General features: G+C 43.1%; 1 protein-coding gene across 2 annotated transcripts in view; it reads right to left on the reverse strand.

The window, feature by feature from the left end:
* Positions 1 to 6,273: 6,273 nt before the first annotated feature.
* The window catches only part of LOC143961988 (NACHT, LRR and PYD domains-containing protein 3-like), a 174,766-nt gene continuing 160,568 nt past the window's right edge, over positions 6,274 to 20,471 (reverse strand). For both annotated transcript variants that reach the window (XM_077471331.1, XM_077471332.1), the window contains exons 8-10: positions 16,865 to 17,161; positions 14,746 to 14,825; positions 6,274 to 7,859 (exon numbers count right to left, since the gene is read on the reverse strand). In XM_077471331.1, coding sequence (XP_077327457.1) covers positions 14,780 to 14,825; positions 16,865 to 17,161 — 343 coding nt within the window. In that variant the 3' untranslated portion in view covers positions 6,274 to 7,859; positions 14,746 to 14,779. The remainder of the gene's footprint in view (positions 7,860 to 14,745; positions 14,826 to 16,864; positions 17,162 to 20,471) is intronic.

The raw sequence follows: 20,471 nt of genomic DNA on the forward strand, positions 1-20,471 counted from the left end.
GTTTTGGTGTGAACCTAGCCTTTAGGCAGCAAGAATGACCAGGAAGGAGAGGTGAAGGTTAAAAAAAGTTGCATAGGAATACTTCTTATCTATGGTGATGAGACTTTTGTAAGATAAAATAATCCCATTTTCTTTCTTTGCAGCCTGAATTGAAGACAGACAATTTTTTTTTTTAAACAGCTGCATTTACTTAGTGCAACGTAAACATTCAAGTGAAAGATAGAACACCAACATGTCAGAGAACAGAATCAGTAAGTTGGAAAAATGATCACCCCCTCCCCCTCCTAAAATGTCAATAAGGTGTAGCTCATGATCTTCTCAATGGCACACAAAGCCATGTGACTTTTCCCGGAGATAAGCCGTGGTCATTTTGATGAGCTCAGCACGAAAAGATCTTTCCTGGAGCATTTCAGTCCCCGGTAGTGCAACAATCACCTATGGGTGGTACTCTAAGCGGTATCGATGGGATAAAGTTGTGGACAGGCTCAAGTTATATACAAAGGCTTTATAGTTAAACTAGAGGAAACTGGTCAGAGAGGCTACCAAGAGGCCTACAGCAACTCTGACAAAGAGTAGTCATTGTATGCATATGACACCAATATCACATATCCCCCCCCCCCCAAATGTGGCTTGTATGGGGGGAGGGTAACAAAAATAAAACCACGCCTCAAGAAAGGCCACATGCCATCACCACTGAGCTTTGCCAAAATGCACCACCAAGATTCTGAGGCCACATGGTAAAAGATGTTCTGGTCAGATGAGAGTAAAATTGAATGATTTGGCCTCAACAACAAACAATATGTCTGGCAGGAATCCATCCAAATAACACCATTCCTACAGTAAAACATGGAGGTGGTAATATCTTATTATGGGGGTGGTAATATCCTGTTATGGAGGTGGTAATATCCTGTTATGGGGGTAGAAATATCCTGTTAAGGAGGTGATAATATCCTATTATGGGGGTAGTAATATCCTGTTAAGGAGGTGGTAATATCCTCTTATGGGGCTGGTAATATCATTTTACTGCAGCTGGGATTGGAGCACTTGTAAGTAGGGATGGGCAAATGGTTTGGGCCGAGCATGAGTTCAGACCAAACATCGCTCGGTAGGATGTTTGCCCACTGAGCGTACAGTCAATAGGTTGTTAAAGATACAGTGGCCGGCTTCCCAGCTCCGCTCATCCACTCATTAACAACTGATGAGTCATCAGCTGTCAGCATGCTCCCCCGCTGACAGCTGAATGAAAAAAAAAAATTGCCAAATTTGCCAGCAATAAAAAAATTATTTAAAAAAAAGGACCTTGGGTCTGGTGTGGGTTTTAAGCCACCCTCTAAATGGGACTTTTGGGCATCCACAAAATCAATAATGTTTATACAAATTATATTCTTAACCACTTAAGGACCGCCGCATGCCATTGTACGTCATCACAATTGCATGTACAGGCACAAGCACGCACGTACATGTACTTGCCTTCCAGCGGGTGGGGGGTCCGATCGGACCCCCTCCCGCTGGATACGGCGGTCCGTTTTGCTCCAGGAGCAGTCCGAGATGAGGGGATGGCCGTTGGTTTCTGGCCATCCCCTCTCGATCGCTCCTGGCGAATGAGAAGCTTCCTCCCACTGTGTATTGTATACACAGGCAGGGAGGAAGTGATGTCATTCTCCTCGGGGCGGTCTTTTTGACCGGACTACGAGGAGAAGACAGAAAGTAAGTGTGCACCAACACTACACTGACATGTAGGTACACACAGGCACACAAACCCCCCCGATGTGATAGGTAGTGAGGAGTGAAATCGAAAATTTGCACCCTTAGAAATCCTGAAGGCAGTGATTGGTTTTCGGGGTGCCGTACGCGGCTAGACTCCCAAAAAGTCCCACATATGTGGTATCCCCGTACTCAGGAGAAGCAGCAGAATATATTTTGGGGTGCAATTCCACATATAACTATGGCATGTGTGAGCAATATATCATTTAGTGATAACTTTTTGGAAACTTTTTTTTTTTTGTGTCATTATTCAATCACTTGGGACAAAAAAAATATTCAACATGCCTCTCCACAACTTCCTTGGGGTGTCTACTTTCCAAAATGGGGTAATTTGGGGGGGGGTTTGTACTGACCTGCCATTTTAGCACCTCAAGAAATGAGATAGGCAGTCGTAAATTAAAAGCTGTGTAAATTCCAGAAAATGTACTCTAGTTTGTAGACGCTATGACTTTTGCGCAAACCAATAAATATACGCTTATTGACATTTTTTTACTAAAGACATGTGGCTGAATACATTTTGCCCTAAATGTATGACTAAAATTTAGTTTATTCGATTTTTCTTATAACAAAAAGTAGAAAATATAATTTTTTCTCAAAATTTTTGGTCCTTTTCCATTTATATCGCAAAAAATAAAAATAGCAGAGGCAATCAAATACCATCAAAAGAAAGCTCTATTTATGGGAAGAAAAGGACGCAAATTTCGTTTGGGTACAACATTGCATGACTGCGCAATTACCAGTTAAAGCAGTGCAGTGCGAAATTGTAAAAAGACCTCTGGTCCTTAGGCTGTTAATTGGTCCGGGGCTGAAGTGGTTAATTGGAACAAGTTAAAAACAGTTACCGTATATACTCGAGTATAGGCCGACCCGAGTATAAGCCGAGGCCCCCAATTTACCCCCAAAAAACTGGGAAACCTATTGACTCGTGTATAAGCCGAGGGTGAGATATGCCTGTCCATCCCTGTGTGTGTGTCCATCCATCCATCCATCCCTGTGTGTGTGTGTGTGTCCATCCATCCCTGTGTGTGTGTGTGTCCATCCATCCATCCATCCCTGTGTGTGTGTCCATCCATCCATCCATCCCTGTGTGTGTGTGTGTCCATCCATCCATCCCTGTGTGTGTGTCCATCCATCCATCCATCCCTGTGTGTGTGTGTGTGTGTGTGTGTGTGTGTGTGTGTGTGTGTGGCCTTGTGTGTCCAGCCTACCTGTGTCCCGAGCCTCTGTCCGGTCCCGTCCCGTCCCGAGCCGAGCCTCCGTCCGGTCCCGTCCCGTCCCGAGCCTCCGTCCGGTCCCGTCCCGTCCCGAGACTCCGTCCGGTCCCGTCCCGTCCCGTCCCGAGCCGAGCCTCCGTCCGGTCCCGTCCCAGGATCACCGCTCTTCGTCGGCGCCCATTCCCCTGTTCAAATGCCGCGCCTCCCTGTCTGTGATAGGCGGAACACAATTTCCCAGCAGTCTGTGTTCCGCCTATCACGGACATCCTTTCATCCTCGTCCGTAGTACGAGGATGAGACGATGTCCGTGATAGGCGGAACACAGGCTGCTGGGAAATTCAGTGTTCCGCCTATCACAGGCGAAGGCGGAGCCGGAGGCGCGGCTTTTGAATTATAGAATAGCCGCTGTCTGTCTGCTCGACACGCTGATCGAGCAGGCAGACAGCGATGACTCGAGTATAAGCCGAGGGGGGCACTTTCAGCCTCAAAAAAGAGGCTGAAAATCTCGGCTTATACTCGAGTATATACGGTACATATAAAAGGTTAAAAATCTGATGCAGTTTACATGGCAGATAACTATTGGAACAGTCAGCACACAGGGTGGTGAAGAAAATAATATCCCAACGCGTTTTGAATTTCATAAGCTATAACAAATTCTTCTTCAGGGTGGTATACATGAAAAAAGTTATTTATTTAGTTTAGCATTTATTTCAGTATTACAGATATTATCCAAGGGTGGTTATGGATTCCCTCTATTTATTGCATATATGTGTTAGCTAGTCTATTAAAACTCTGATAATGATACTGTTGATAAGCACAATGATATAAGGTTAGCTATGAAAACAAACACACTGATTAGTAAAGCAATGCCTTATTTAATTCCCAAGGAAATAGGAAATTGTTAACATGAAAACACTAAAGGAAAATATTATATAGATTATAACAAAAGAACATCAAATATACTTATCGCAATGTTGTCCTCTAGATATTGTCTCGTCAGCTGGGCTCAAAATGGTAACAGAAAGAGGCATGAGGCTCAGAGAACCATCAGACAAGAGCCAAGAGTGGAAAAAAGGGACAACTTCCCTTCTGTGTGCACTTTTACACTGCATTCAAACCCACTCATAACCACACCCCACTAGCCTCCTGTCCAATGAGATATTGCCAAGAGGCAGCCCTTTCAATGTATTATATTTCTGTCCGTCCTGCTGTATTGGCCTCTAGAGGCAGTATTTGTCCATGGATCATTGCTATGTGACCTGGACCATCTTCAATCTTAGCTGGCCCATTCATGAATGTCTTGCTACAGAAGATCAATCATCTCTCTTTAAAGCTTGCTTGTAGAATGCTAATCAAGGATTTCCATCACACCAGTTGGTCAGGAGCCAAGCTTTTGTTCTACAAAGCTTTCATGTGCAGCTTGTTACCAGGTGACTGGAATGCATCAACAAGAAAGAGAAACTCCAGTAATATGATATTAAACCATGTTGCCTTCCAGCAGAGGTCATGTGACAGATGTGGACATCACACAAGAGAACATATGTGTATATTGGGATGCTACAGATAGGGTTATCGGGATGTCCCTGAACACGACTCTTCCCTATAACCCCATCAGCTGGGTGTAGTGCCACCATATTGGGGGCCCAATTCATATCCAGCCAATCAGTACATGAGGAGCCACACACATTGTCATCACATCTCACAGTGATTTGTGGATGGACAAAGATGGAGGCTGGCCTTCCACTCTGGACCCTGCAATGGAATCAGAATTCAGATTTATATTATTGCTGTTGGGTGTGACTTGCACATTATTAATGTGCTTTGCTGTTCCATATTTCCATGGCTGTATTTCCTATGCAGATACATATGTTCTTTATGTATAACAAGGACAGACAGTGGCCTTGCTGATGAATAGTGAAGATAAGAGGACCTGTTCATGGATGGAGTGCAAGAAGAGAGCCCAGATTTTCAAGTCTCCTGTCCACCAATTACTAGATCCCAGTGATCTGATAGGAACCCATCTGGGAAATATTGATCCAGCTGGCATCATAGATTCCCCTTTGTAACAAGTCCTCATTCAGTGACCCATTAGCAGCAGGTGGAATCATTGGCTCTAGGTGGGCCCCTGGCTGGTGTGCTGCATCTCTCCAGGGGCCCCAGGTGTTCTGATGACCCTTCTGTGTTACCATTGAAATCTCTCTGTCAAGGAAAACAAAATCTGCATTTATTTCTTCTTCTTTGAGGGGCCCAGGAATTCAGAGAATGTCTGGTTATACTGCCTCCTACAGGAAGAATGGGACACTGGCAAACAAAAATTGTGGGCCCAGTATAGCCCCTCCTACTCCCAGTATGCCTTAGTTTTGTGGGAGTGTCCAGAAGGGTTGCCTTTTCTCTTTGTATTTTTATAATAAAAAAATATGAATTTTGGGATACAGTTTGGCCGTGTTCTGACAATGTGTACAGGTGGAAATCTCAGGTGGACCGTCATGGGGGAATAGAAAATTGTCTTCACCAACCACAAGATTGGAGGAGCACAACTGTCTACAATGTCTTTGTATGATGGTGGATTAGCACTGGGAACACATGAGCTGATTTGGGGGGGGGGGGCAACACATACTTCTGCCTCCACCTGAGGAGATCACACCCCCTCCACCTTGTGTATGATATCCGTCAGTCTCTTATTCGAACTGCACACAGCACAGACATTTCTTCCCTATTCCTACCTATAGCATTGCCTGCAGCTCTGACAGACTCATATTTCCATAGAAGGGAAATGTGCTTCACCGGAGACCTCAGGAGATTCCTGCTTCTCCTGCCTGCACCTACCTTCTTCCTAGCCATAGCAAGTTGTGATTGGACTGGGTTGTAATTTCTTCACCTACCACTAGGTGTCCTCAATGCTCCATCTGCAACCCCTGCATTCTGTGCATCTAATGTGGGGCTAATATACAGGAAACATGACATAAAATGTGTACCATAAAATACATGCATATTTACAGTGTATGGAAGGAACATATTATGTGGTAAATATAGAGAGAGGGCAGTGAGAGTGCAAGGAAAGGAAAGAATGCAGAGAGGGGGACGGGAGAGCGCAGAGAGAGATGAGAGAGAGGGAGAGAGGGGGAAGGGAGAGGTGAGAGAGGGGGAGGCGAGAGGGGGAAGTGAGAAGGGAGAGGTGAGAGGGAGAAGGGAGGAGGGGGAAGGGAGAGGTGAGAGGGGGAAGGGAGAGGTGAGAGGGTATCGGCTGTGGAGAACAAGCTAAGAAGAAGTTGGTAATAATCACAGAATCACAGAATAATGTTAATAAAATATACAAAACTTTATTGATGAGTAAGAAACCTCAATGAGGTAAATCTATAGAGAATAACACCTTCCAATAATTAGGTAATAATATTGGTAGCCCAATAATCAATCGGAATAATCGCATCCCTTTGGGTGATGATCCATGACATGAAATCCTTCGGGGAATAATACATGATCCTCATATACAATATATCAGACATGAAATGTAATCAGAACAATCGGTGGATAAATCCATTTAGATGATATAATAACATTTGCAGCAAGTTGTCAGTGAAAGGCGAAGCGGCTGAACGGACTCGGCACAATGAAATCTTAGGAGCCGTGTTGGCAGAGAGTCATGCAGAGCAGAGATGGGGGAGTTGGCAGAAGTAAAGATGAACTTCTAGAAATGGGATGACTTGGCTAAGCTTGTCATTCAGGGAGATAAAGTTCTGGTTGTGGAAGAAAAACTCTGATATAAGGCAGCAGAGAGCCGGCTATGAGATGTCTGTCTCTCCTTGGGATTGCTGATGGATCGGGTTCTGTTCTTATACAAGATAATGTCAGCAACATGGAGAAAGACATTGCAGAGAGAGACACTGGGAGCCGGGAATGCCATATATGTTAGATAGAGCCGCATCACTTTATTACATCCAAGGAGAGGAGAGAATGTAGGAAAAACAGAGAAAATGCAATAATAGGAGAGTGCAGGAAGAGGAGTATGGAGGATGGAGAGGAGTATAGAGAGTAGTATGGAGGATGGAGAGGAGGATGGAGAGCAGTATGGAGGATGGAGAACAGTATGGAGGATGGGGAGGAGTATGGAGGATGGAGAGCAGTATGGTGGATGAAGAGGAGGATGGAGAGTAGTATGGAGGATGGGGAGGAGTATGGAGGTTGGAGAGGAGTATGGAGGATGGAGAGGAGGATGGAGAGGAGTATGGAGGATGGAGAGGAGTATGGAGGATGGAGTGTAGTATGGAGGATGGAGAGGAGGAGTATGGTGGATGGAGAGGAGTATGGAGGATGGAGAGGAGGATGGAAAGCAGTATGGAGGATGGAGAGCAGTATGGAGAATGGAGAGCAGTGTGGAGGATGGAGAGCAGTGTGGAGGATGGAGAGTATTATGGAGGATGGAGTGTAGTATGGAGGATGGAGAGGAGGATGCAGAGGAATGTGTAGGATGGAGAGCAGTATGGAGGATGGAGAGAAGTATGGAGGATGGAGAGCAGTATGGAGGATGGAGAGTAGGACAGCAGTAAGAGGAAGATGCAATCTCTTTCTCTGTATTAGTGATTGTTCCAGTCAGCTTTTATCAATCAGAAACTTTTTTCCCACCATAAAATGAGTCCTAATAATGAGTCGGATTCTCATCATCATCACAGTAAGTATTGATAATATTGGAAAGTGTGGAATCCTACAGAGGGGAGAAGAGGTAATTCACAATGGGAGGCGACCATTATATCCATGAAGAGTAGAAGACTTTCCTTTAGAGGGTTGCAGAGAAATCCGAGGTGTCGGTGAGGAGATCCTCTATACATGGAAGAGGTCCAGCAGACCCAACACCGGGACACAATCACCAGACGAATCTCTGTCCATCTACAAGAGATAATTGTACAATTACACGGAGATATTACATTGTATACATTCCATGAAATGTTTCATCAATACATATATATGTGAATGTGATGTGTATATCATTCCATTTTACTTTACATTTTTTCTTGTTCCCAGTGCACTACATTGTGGCCTCATCATACAGACCGGCCCCCCAGCCATTATTTATAAAATAAAGAAAGCATGGGAGTCCTCAGAACTTTTTTCAGGGGGGGCATCATTTTAGGGTCATGCATTTACCGCCCCTTTCCAACAATGTCATTATCACATTATCATGGTCAGAGACTGCAGACTTAGTACAGTCCCTAGGATAAGTAACGTATATTGACCAACAGGCCCTCTTACCAGACCCAGCTAAACTACAGCAGTAATCCTTCTGGCTGGATGATCGATCACTCTGGGTCCCCCGGGGGCGACTCTGGTCAGTAGTGTAGCATGTCTGTACCTTGGTCTCTCTGGCTTCCTACACACTCCTCATTCTTTGTCCTGTAGCACTCTCTCCCTCAGCTTTTTTTCAGGCTGCAGTCTATCAATCTCTCTTGATCGAGCTGTAGCCTCCTCCCTGTGGAAAATGGGGCTGCCAATCTTTGCAAACATGTACAGTTATGGCCAATAGGGAAGCAAAGGAGCGGGCAGGAAGCCATAGTGACGCAACTGTGCTGAATTTAAGATCTGATCATCAATTCCAAGGGGGGCACTTGACCCCCCTTGCCCCTACCTGCGGACACCCATGAAAGAAAGCTTGCAGGAAAGAACAATTTAAATGTGATTTTTTTTGTTTATAAATGTCAGTTTTGCTGCAGCAGGTTCTATACATGCAAAAATCAATAACAAAGGTAAGGTGGAGTGGGATTTTGTATGTACATTGTAACAAATATTATAATAGCCTATGAATAAAATATTAACAAGGTTATAAATAAATATAGATAAATATTTTAATCAATATAGAAGCAGAAAATTTAAGAAATGTATAAAACATTCATAATTACTTAACCACTTGCCAACCAGCCGCCACAGCTGTACTGCGGCAACATGGCTCGGCTGCACAAATCCCTGTTATGTTACGTTAGTAACATAAACGGCCACTAGGGGGCCCCCCGCTCTCTCCTCGAGCCGATGCGAGTTCCCGTCAGTCTCGATCACCACTGGGCTCCCGCGATCGCTCGGGGGCACACGGAGAACCCAGAACGGTGTGTGTAAACACACAGTTTTCGGTTCTCTGAGGGGAGAAACTGACAGATTGTCTGTTCATACAGAGTATGAACAGCGATCTGTTAGTTTCCCTGCACAGTCCAATCCCCCTTCAGTTAGAACACAAACTAGGACACACATTAACCCCTTCACTGCCCCCTAGTGTTAATTTTAATCGCACTGGTCGCTGTATTAATGCCAATGGTCCCAAAAAATGTGTCAAAAGTGTCCGATGTGTCCGCCATAATGTCGCAGTCACAATAAAAATTGCTGATCATCATCATTACTAGTAAAAAAAAAACAATTATTATTAAAAATGCCATAAACTATCCCCTAGTTTGTAGACACTATAAGGTGATCAAATACCACCAAACGAAAGCTCTATTTATGGGGAAAAAAGGACGTCAATTTTGTTTAGGAGCCACATCGCACGACAGCGCAATTGTTGATTAAAGCAACACAGTGCCAAATCGCAAAAAAGTGCTCTGGTCTTTGGCCAGCCAAATGGTCCGGGGCTTAAGCAGTTAAATGACATTACAGTACAATATAGAACAGATTAAAGTTGAATTCCATTTATTTATTTGATGTTGTTGGAAGTAGACATGGTCCAATGTCATATTTCTGGATTTTATACATATCTGTTTTTATTCCCAAAATCTGCCAGGCTTCCATGGTTTTTGAAAGGATGAAGATATTCTCACTCCCTGGAGGACAGGATGCCCCCCCCCCCCCCCAAGTTGAGTTTACAGGCAATTAAGCCTCTAATTCTGCATGACAATTCTGACTCTGATCTGTCTATGAGAATTCCTGATTAACTGCTCTGCAAGTGAGCTTCAAAAAGAGCATGACTGGCAGAGATAATTGATGAGTTGAGATACAGAAGATCAAAGACACAGATATCTATGAAGATTTGACTCAGGTCAGACAGTGGTGATTCATATACAAACACTGCCCCCTAGTGGACAATATCCCAGGACGGTTAGTAATATAACCTGTTGAGGAACGCCCCAGTGATATTCTGATTTGTCCAAAATGGAATTGGGCTGGCAATGGGAGGGGTTTGGAAGAGGTGTGATTGTAAAAAGGGCTGTTTCAAACTGAGAGCTCTCTCTTTCAACATCTGAAGACCAGCTAAAGAGTCTTTTCTAGAGGATGTGATAAGTATATTCTTGTATTGTGTTCTGATTGTAAGCTTTGTAATATTGTAAAATATTTTAATACTTATATGTTAGTTTCCTAATTCTGCTGTTTAGTATATTCTTATTTTCTTGGGAAATAAATGTAACATTGCTTACTAAGCAGATGTGTTTGTTATATTATTGTGCTTATCAGACTCTTATAGACTAGCTAATTTATAGGGATAGGCAAGCTAATACATGTATGCAATTGTTATATAGGATATATTAGATTGTATATTTTTGCATAGATTACTTTGGATTTCAAACAATGTGTCAGTACCAAGAAAGGAGCAGAGGGACAAATAGATCAATTAAATCCTGTGGTGCAAGGTTATATTAGTATATTGTTATATCACCTGAGTAATGTCAATACTGCAGTTAGTCCAATGGGGAGGGAGCCTGATGTGCCCGTGGGGATGACCTCTGCATCCTCACCGGGGAAGAGAAACAGACTTCTATGTAATGGTGGTCATACGATTAATGTTAGTATGGCAAAAAAATAAAAGTGAAAGCAAAAAAGTGAAGGAACTTGTGAATATTGTAGGGTCTTACCTCACACTAACAGGGAAGCCAGTGTATGATCTGAGAAGTTCAAAAATATATATGTATATATTTGTAAAAGAAGATAGGTTTAATGACTGTGGGTATAAGCCAAGCCACCCTTGTTTTTCACTCTTAATCCCAATGGATGACATTATAAGGGAAAACCATAGAAGGACCTACCGAACAGTAATTGCATAAAATGGGGGTCTATTAGATCAAATAGTGATGTCATAGTACAATTTGTCCCAGCATGGGGGTTCTCACCTGGTTCCCTGTGTGTGTAAGTCTCCTTCCAGTGTTTCCACATGTAATTGGACCGCTGAATGGAGACCTTCATGAGTTATGGTGTATAAATATATATGTAGGGAAGTCTGTGGTAATTACGAGGGGAGGAGGAAGGGGGGATCCCTGAGGCTACTCACATCACCTGGATAAAGGATCCAAGTGGATTCTGTAGGATCCGGAGGGACGGGAGAGGGCTCATCTTACCATTGACATGCCAGATGAGTCTCACGTCACAGCCGTGGTGTGTACCTCCTCCGAATCCATCTTCCAGGTATCCCAGATGGAATGTGGGTGGCGGCTAAATTGCTTCCAGCTGATCTCTATCAGCAAGGGGGAGGCAGGGCTGTGCCAATGACCGGGGAGAGGATCGGGGCTGGCTGAGCTCCGGAAATTACGCAAAGCGGAAGTGCATCATTGGCGCTGTGCATTCCAAGTGGGCGGACGTCTGAAACTGGAAGTGATGTGACCCTGAAGTTGCTTAAGAACGGGGACCAAGAAGGAATATAAATATCCACCCAGGTATTGCCTCTGTGGGATTTAGACTTGGGCAGAGGGATTCATTTTAGTGATTTGAATCATTTGGATCAGTTCAGTGAAATGATTTGAATCACTGAATGGACTCACGACTCATTTCCTCCAAGCTAAGATTAACCACTTCCCACCCGGCCAATGCATATATACGGCCGGGTGGGAGCCGTCTACTCCTGATAGGCCGTTCAGGAACGTCCTTCAGGAGTAGCGGGATCGCGCGCGCGCGCGCTCGCGCAGCGGCGCGATCCCGATGTGCTCGTGTCACCCGGACACGGCACATCTCAGATCGGCAGGAGGGCTCTGTGATTGGCCCTCCTGATCACATGACGGCCGTGTCCAATCACGGCCGTCATGTGATGTAAACAAACAGCCGGTTGCTAGGCAATCGGCTCTCCTCTCCTCACACGGAAGTCACCGCTGAGGAGAGGAGAGCAGAACGCTGCAGCCGGCTGATGATCAGTGAGTATGGGCTGCTTTTTACAGCTTTTTACTCACTGATCATCAGTGTAGTGTAAACACACAACACACCACACAGTACAAACACAGTCCCCACATATGTCCCCAAAACACACATGTCCCCAAAACATACATGTCCCCAAATAATAAAAACACTTGTCCCTAATAATAAAAACATGTCCCCCACATATGTCCCACTAAAATCACATGTCCCAATGATTATCTGCACACATATGTACGTGATCACCTGCACACATATGTACATGATCATTTGCGTACATATGTCCGTGATCACACAAACCAATTATTATACACTTAACGGAATTTTTTTTTACAAAAAACATGTAGCAGAATACATTTTGGCTTAAATTTATGACAAAATTAGATTTTATTGGATTTCTTTTCAAATAGAAAAAAGAAAATATTGTTTTTTTTCCAAATTTCCGCTATTTTTGCGCTTATATCGCAAAAAAAAAAAAACGGAGTCGTGAATAAATAACACCAAAATAAAGCTCTATTTGTGCGAACAAAATGATAACAATTTCATTTGGGTACAGTGTAGCATGACCGCGCAATTGTCACTGAAAGCGCTAGAGCGCTGAAAGCTGAAAATTGGGCTGGGAAGGAAGGGGGTGAAAGTGCCCTGTATTGTAGTGGTTAAGGATCATAACTTCAGTCCTGTGATACTCTCAGTCAGTACAGTCAGCATATTCAATGTTAAGTAACTTTATTTTGCTGCAAGAACTATTCTATAAACTCTGCAGTACAGCAAAAAATTAAAAAACAGATACCTTGAATTATAAAAAAATATTAACATAACCAAAAATACAAATTATACCTCGTTCTGCACACCAAAAACATGAAAAAAATAAAGGTTAAATGGATCCTGACCTGAACATTGAAAAACATTATTATCTGCTCCGGTTTTAAGTTCAAATTTAAAAAAAAGATTTTTTAAACTTTTTTAACTGGGAAGTTGCATCTGATATTCAGTTATTATTTGCTTGTGATTCCATAGAGACTCATTGTGAGCTCTCTAGATGGAGTCATTCATAGATTCAGGAGTCATGCTGCTGGCTCCTACATACACAGCTCATTGTAATATACAGAATGATTGTGTGCTCTGTGATTTGGGCCGGGTTTACACAGTGCTGCGCTCAGTGCCCTGTGTGACATCTGTGCAAATCACATGCAATGTCAGGGCCATGCAAATACAGACATTCAGATTTGTACGACTGAATTTCCATCCCATTCAGCTAGCTGCTGCATAACAATGATATCCCTCTTCAAAGTGAGGACTTATATGGGCGTGTGGTGGTGAGGAAGTGGTTAAAGAAGATTGTTTTTAACAAATGTTTTTCATTGATGTCCCCCAGGGCAGTACCCGGCCCCTTACCCTTTTTATGGCCAATTAATTGCATATAAGCCTTCAAAATAGGGACTTTTGATTTTTGCAGTTCGGGTCCCATAAACTACAATGGGGTTTGCCATTCAGGTCCAAACTTTTGTGATGTTTGAAAGTTCTGCCATGAACCAAACAAGAGGATGTTCAGCCCATCACTAGTGACTACACATAATACTCTGCAGTGGGATGGGTGACACACAATGCCCTGGTAGGGGTAACACACAATGAACTAGGAGGGGGTGACACAGAATCTTCCTGGGGGGTGACACACAATGATTGGGAGTGATGGTTAAAATAAACAATTTTTTCCAATGAAAATTGGGTCAGTAAAATGTATTGTCAGTAAACTTTGACACAACAGGACAGTGTCTTGTATGAATAAAGTTTGTTGTAATGTTTGGTCCTTGTGCCGTTGTCACAGAACATCATCCAGGAGCCAATCCACATGCAGCTCTGAAAGTGCAGGAACCGCTGTCACTCATAGAGAGTAGGTGGGGCAGAGGCGGGGCTCCAATCAAATGACAATGGAGGTGGAGCTGTAGCGGTGATCTGATGGGCGGTGCAGCCAGTGTGTCACCGCAGGCTTGTAGTACAATAGATGGGAGCGCGCATGCACAGGTGCCCCTATCAGATCAGTGCTGTGAAGGGGGTACAGGTCACACACAATACTGAACAGAAATGATGCCATTTAGAAGAGGGAAAGAAGACAAAGATTACTATTAGGCCGCGTACACACGCGGGGACTGTTCGGCCAACTTTGTCCGCTGAACAGTGTTTCGGCGGACAGTCCGCCCGTGTGTGGGCGTTCAGCGGACAGTTTCAGCGAACAGTCCGCTGAACAAGGTTTTTCGGAATTTCCGAAAAACTGTCCGCTGAAACCTTGTTTCAGCGAACAGTTCCCTCGTGTGTAGGCTTGTTCGACAAACTAAGTTCCGCGCATGCTCAGAAAGGCTTTACACGCCGAAAGTTATAATGCAGTGTATAGGACGTCGTATTTTTCGTCCCGTCGTACGTGCCGTTCACGTCATCGCGCACGGTTTCAGCAAACTGTTTGTCCGTCGTGTGTGGCCATGTCCGTCCATGCTAATTTTGAGCGGACTGTTTGCCGAAACTGTTTGACGGACAAAGTTGGCCGAACAGTCCCCGCGTGTGTACGCGGCCTTACTGGAATTCTATATTTAAGGATCAGAAAGAGAAAATAAAAGCTGAGAGTTGATGTGACTTTACTCCGATATCATCCATTCTGGACATTCTCTTCATATCAGGATCCGTGTATTACCTGAGAGGGGGAGGGGCTCCCACACACCATCTTCTTATCTTCTTCTGTCTATAGATACTTTCCAGCCTCTTCCTTCACCCCTTCATAGAAGAATAAAATGAGAGTGTTAGAGGAAGAAATGTCGCTGTGATGATGGAAGGGGGGAGGGGTTCATACTGAGCTCTGTAAGAAATGATGGAAAAGTGAGGGGCCCTCACCATGGCAGGGGCCACACACTCATCTCCATCCAACCATTGGGATATCAGACTGTATGCCGAGTGTGCTGGGCTGTCATGTGTACAGGCTGAGAACACACATCTGATTGGCTCATTTATACTGACACATTGGATGGACCTCGGGGGATGGGTTATTTTTTCTGTAAAGGTAAAACCTTGTGGAAGATTGTAGGACCGGACTAATATTATTATTGGTGGATCTGTTTTTCCCATCCCCCATCTGTAATGATAAAACTTGGGATGAGGAATAAATTCTCCATCATCTGGGAAATCTGTGACTGGCACAGGAAATCTCAATCATCTCTCTCATTATCTGTATAACTACAGAGACCTCCAATGGGCTCTACAGAAATTGTATAGAATGTTTGTCACCCGTCCTTCCATTTTCATTACAGAGCAGCCCGGGAGTCAGAAGACCTCCCAACAATGTCCCATCTCCATCATCTCATCTCCATCATCTCACCCCCATCATCTCATCCCCATCATCTCATCCTCATCATCTCATCCCCATCATCTCATCTGCATCATCTCATCGCCATCATCTCATCGCCATCATCTCATCCCCATCATCTCATCTCCATCATCTCATCATCTCATCCCCATCATCTCATCTCCATCATCTCATACCCTTCATCTCACCTCCATCATCTCACCGCCATCATCTCATCTCCATCATCTCATCACCATCATCTCACCTCCATCATCTCATCACCATCATCTCACCTCCATCATCTCATCTCCATCATATCATCTCACCTCCATCATCTCATCACCATCATCTTATCCCCATCATCTCACCTCCATCATCTCATCCCCACCATCTCATCTCCATCATCTCGCCTCCATCATCTCATCTACATCATCTCACCTCCATCATCTCACCACCATCTCATCCCCATCATCTCACTCCATCATCTCATCCCCATCATCTCACCCCCATCATCTCACCTCCATCATCTCACCTCCATCATCTCACCCCCATTATCTCATCCCCATCATCTCATCCCTATCATCTCACCTCCATCATCTCACCTCCATCATCTCACTCCATCATCTCATCCCCATCATCTCCCCTCCATCATCTCATCACCATCATCTTATCCCCATCATCTCACCTCCATCATCTCACCTCCATCATCTCACTCCATCATCTCATCCCCATCATCTCACCCCCATCATCTCATCCCCATCATCTCATCCCCATCATCTCATCCCCATCCAATGTGGTCTACATTTTATTATTCACATTTTTGTTGGCATCCTTCTCTGGTGAGAGTTTGTTTCTTCTACTTCTCTATCAGGCTTATTTCAACACTCAGCTGCTAAAGATGAATCTATGCTACTTTTACCATGCCGCCTGCTTATGAGCTGCTTCACACTTGTGTTGTGGGAGGCCTGTCAGGTGTGCTAGCATGCAATTATGTTTGTTTGCTGAACTGACAATCTGGTTCTACATTTGTGTGCTGACTACTAATAGTGTCAGGCTTTGTTGCTGACTGGTTATATTATCTCAGTTTATTACTGTGCCTAACATGTTATCAGGACCTGGGTCCTACTGAGACGTACTTTACCATATGATTTCCAAGAACAATTAATAAGCTCCCGAAGAAGCTTTCAATTGTGAAACATGTAGAGCGCTTTTTTTTTGCATACTACATCATGTTTGCAGGATTACAATGATGTTTAATGTCATTCATTTTTTGTCCAAGAGAGATGTCAGTTTTGCTTTTATTGCAAAAAAGTTTTCAAATATGTTCTTTTGTATTATTATGTGTTTAATAAACAATTATGTCACTTTTTATAATTGGTGCCTATAAAGTGCATTTTTTTTGCATCTTGCTTCTATTTACTATTCACATTCTAAGACTTAGTATGTGTGTTTCCTCCAATATAACAGATCTTACCGTCTTTTCACAGAGAAGCCGGCATTCCGGAGGACCTCACAACATCGTCTCACTTCTGACTTTGAGATCTTCTCATCATCGTCATCGTCATGATCATCATCATCATCATCATCATCATCATCATCATCATTGTAATAATCATCATCATCATTGTAATAATCATCATCATCATCATCAATGTAATAATCATAATAATGATCACCCAATGTTATATACAGATAGGTCAGAGTTCGGTTTGTGGAGATAACGAAGGAAAGATCATCACAGCACCGTAATGTCCCATTACTGCACCTAATACTGGAGGGAGAAGCAGGAAAGAGGTGAAATGTTCTTCCAGGGAGGGGCAGAAGTAGACACATCCAATGAAAAAATCAGTGGGCGGGGTCTTAGAAAATGAAATGTTGGGACATTTGGATGGAATATTGGTAGGACCTCCCCTGTGAAATGGAGGTAAGTCGTCACCCACCTGAATAGTCTAATGCTCCGTACACACGGTCGGACTTTCTGACGGAAAATGTGCGATCGGATCATCATGTTGTCGGAAATTCCAACCGTGTGTGGGCTCCATCGGACTTTTCCCATCTAAATTTCCGACACACAAAGTTTGAGAGCTGGATCTAAAATTTTCCAACAACAAAATCCGTTGTTGGAAATTTTGATCGTGTGCACACAATTCCGATGTACAAAGTTCCACACATGCTCGGATTCAAGCAGAAGAGTCGCACTGGCTGTTGAACTACATTTTTCTTGGCTCGTCATACGTCTTGTACCTCACCGCGTTCTTGACATTCGGAATTTCTGACCAACATTGTGTGACCGTGTGTATGCAAGATAAGTTTGAGCCAACATCCGTCAGAAAAAATCAGTGGATTTTGTTGTCAGAATGTGCGATCATGTGTACGGGGCATTAGTGTAGCGTTACACTGTTGCGGGTACATTGCAGCGTACGTGGTAACGCACACATTGGAGGTGTGAATAGCTCCATATAGATTCCCTTTCACACTAAACTGTGGCACATCGATGGGAAGCGGCCACATAGGAAATAATGGGATTTCTACTTCACACGCGTCTCCATGCAGCAAAATCCATGAGGATCTCTAAACACACTGACAAGTAATGATAATATGTCAGCAGATCAACCAATCATTGGACAGTCAGCCCTCGGGCAGAGCCAGGTGATGTCATTTCCTGCCTGGAACTGAAACATGAAGTGGTTCTGGTGAGTGATATTATCTACTACCCAATTGGCTTCTGGATATGCTGACATATTATTGGTTGTCAGTGCATTTATTGTCAATAAAGAGACAATTGTTTTGAAGGACGGACTTCACTATTGGGGACATTTTTGTTTTGTTTGAAGTTCTATATCCAGCCAATCAGGAGGGACCAGTTCCCTTAAAAGGACCCCACACTTGTGACAGCTGATCTTGTGGGAAGTCCCCCGGGCCCATTAAGCCCCCAGAGGGGGGACAAGCACATGACACCTATATTGTATATGGGGCAATACCTGAGGGGACATTTCATCAGCACGGAGGTGGAGGACTCTGAACACACTTCATTTTGTAGTAACACACTGGAGGGGGCGCCATCATTGAGGAAGATTGAAATATAGATAAAATAAGCCGCGCTGAGGTATTAATCTAATAGGTTGCTGCCGTCCCCCTAATTCTCAGCCCCCTTGGAGGCAGTGAATTTGCAACTGATATATAAATAAGAATAGGGACCCTGGCGCTACCTCAAGAGTGTATAAATTATAGGGTACACCCTTATCACATGAGGTGATCTGAGGTCTATCTACTATATTAATCCTATATCCCGTGGGTAATAGGAGAAAGATCCCAATATGAACAGGAAAAAGACCAGACTATATAGTCCAGACCACCTAAAAAAAAATTATATTCTTAGGTGTATAATAACAGGCACAGGGTAAGGTCCAACCACCCCCCTTTTTTCTGTATACATCTGTGTCAATCTATGAGGGTACTATGTGGTAGGGATAATCTAAATTGATAAGGTATATCACATCATAGACACATAACCAGGCAATAAAAGTAAAATTGAAATAAAAATAAAATAATAGGACAATAATTGGCTTATATAGCTTACTGTCACTTCCCACTTATCTGGTTATATATAGTTTGTACAGTCCTTATTTTATGGGTAGATCAGCCAGATCATCCACCTTATTTCACTCCTCTGGTGTGCGGTTGATGCCTCTATAGGTCAGGTGCAGGCAAGCCAGTAGATCCTCAGGGAGATGGAAAAATATATCCCATAGTGCAGTAACTTGTTGTCACCAAAAAAGCTTTTATTCGTTAAAACATTTTAATTACAGACCGTCTCAAAAAGCCATAAAAATCATCCAAAGCCCACAGATACAATTAGGATGAAAAAATTAAAATAAAGATAAAAGTACAGAAATTAAAAAAAAACAGCAAAGACCATACAAAAAAAATGACAAAAATGAAAAAGTCCTTAGTTGGTTAAAAAATACTTAAAAATGGCCAGGACCAGAAATATATTAATTAGTTGATAAATTTGTAAATTATCAAATTAATAAATGCAGGGGACAGAGGTAGTTCAATTGAGTATGTCCATTAAGTAAGAACGTCTTGAACACCCTGGTTTCTCAAAAGAACAATGCCCCATACACTGAAGCAAAAATTAGGGGAGAAATTTCTATTATAAGCTCCGGTTTGTATACCAGGAAGCAGCGGGGAGAGGAACGCATGCTGTCTCCCCGTTGCTTCCTGGTTTACAAACCGGAGCTTATAATATACATTTCTCCCCTAATTTTTGCTTCAGTGTATGGGGGCATTGTTCTTTTGAAAAACCAGGGTGTTCAAGGCGCTCTTACTTAACCACTTACAGACCGGACCATTTTGCTGGTCAAAGACCAGACCACTTTTTGTGATTCGACACTGCGTCGCTTTAACTGAAAATTGCACTGTCATGCGACTTGGCTCCCAAACAAAATTGATGTCCTTTTTTTCCCACAAATAGAGCTTTCTTTTGGTGGTATTTGATCACCCCTGCGGTTTTTATTTTATTTATTTTTTTATATATTGCGCTATAAACAAAAATGGAGCGTCAATTTTGAAAATCACATTATTTTTAACTTTTTGTTATAATAAATATCCCCAAAAATATATAAAAAAAAATTTTTTTTGCTCAGTTTAGGCTGATACGTATTCTTCTACATATTTTTTGTAAAAAAATCGCAATAAGCGATTATTGATTGGTTTGCGCAAAAGTTATAGCGTTTACAAAATAGGGATAGTTTTATGGCATTTTTATTCATAATTTTTTATTATTTTTTTACTAGTAATGGCGGTGATCAGCAATTTTTATTGTGACTGCGACATCATGGCGGACACATCGGACATTTTTGACACATTTTTGGGACCATTGTCAGTTATACAGCAATCAGTGCTATATAAATGCAGTGATTCCTGTGTAAATGACACTGGCAGTGAAGGGGTTAACCAGTGGGTGGCAGTGTAGGGGTTAAGTGTTGCTAGGGGTGTGTTACTAACTGTGGGGGGTTGGGCTTTCATTTAGTGAACACTGATCTCTGCTCCAATCACATGGAGCAGAGGTCAGCGTC

This window comes from Lithobates pipiens, unplaced genomic scaffold (assembly GCF_037356315.1).
Source record: "Lithobates pipiens isolate NorthernLeopardFrog02 unplaced genomic scaffold, aLitPip1_a1.2 Scaffold_8, whole genome shotgun sequence".
NCBI classification, from domain to species: Eukaryota; Metazoa; Chordata; class Amphibia; order Anura; family Ranidae; genus Lithobates; species Lithobates pipiens.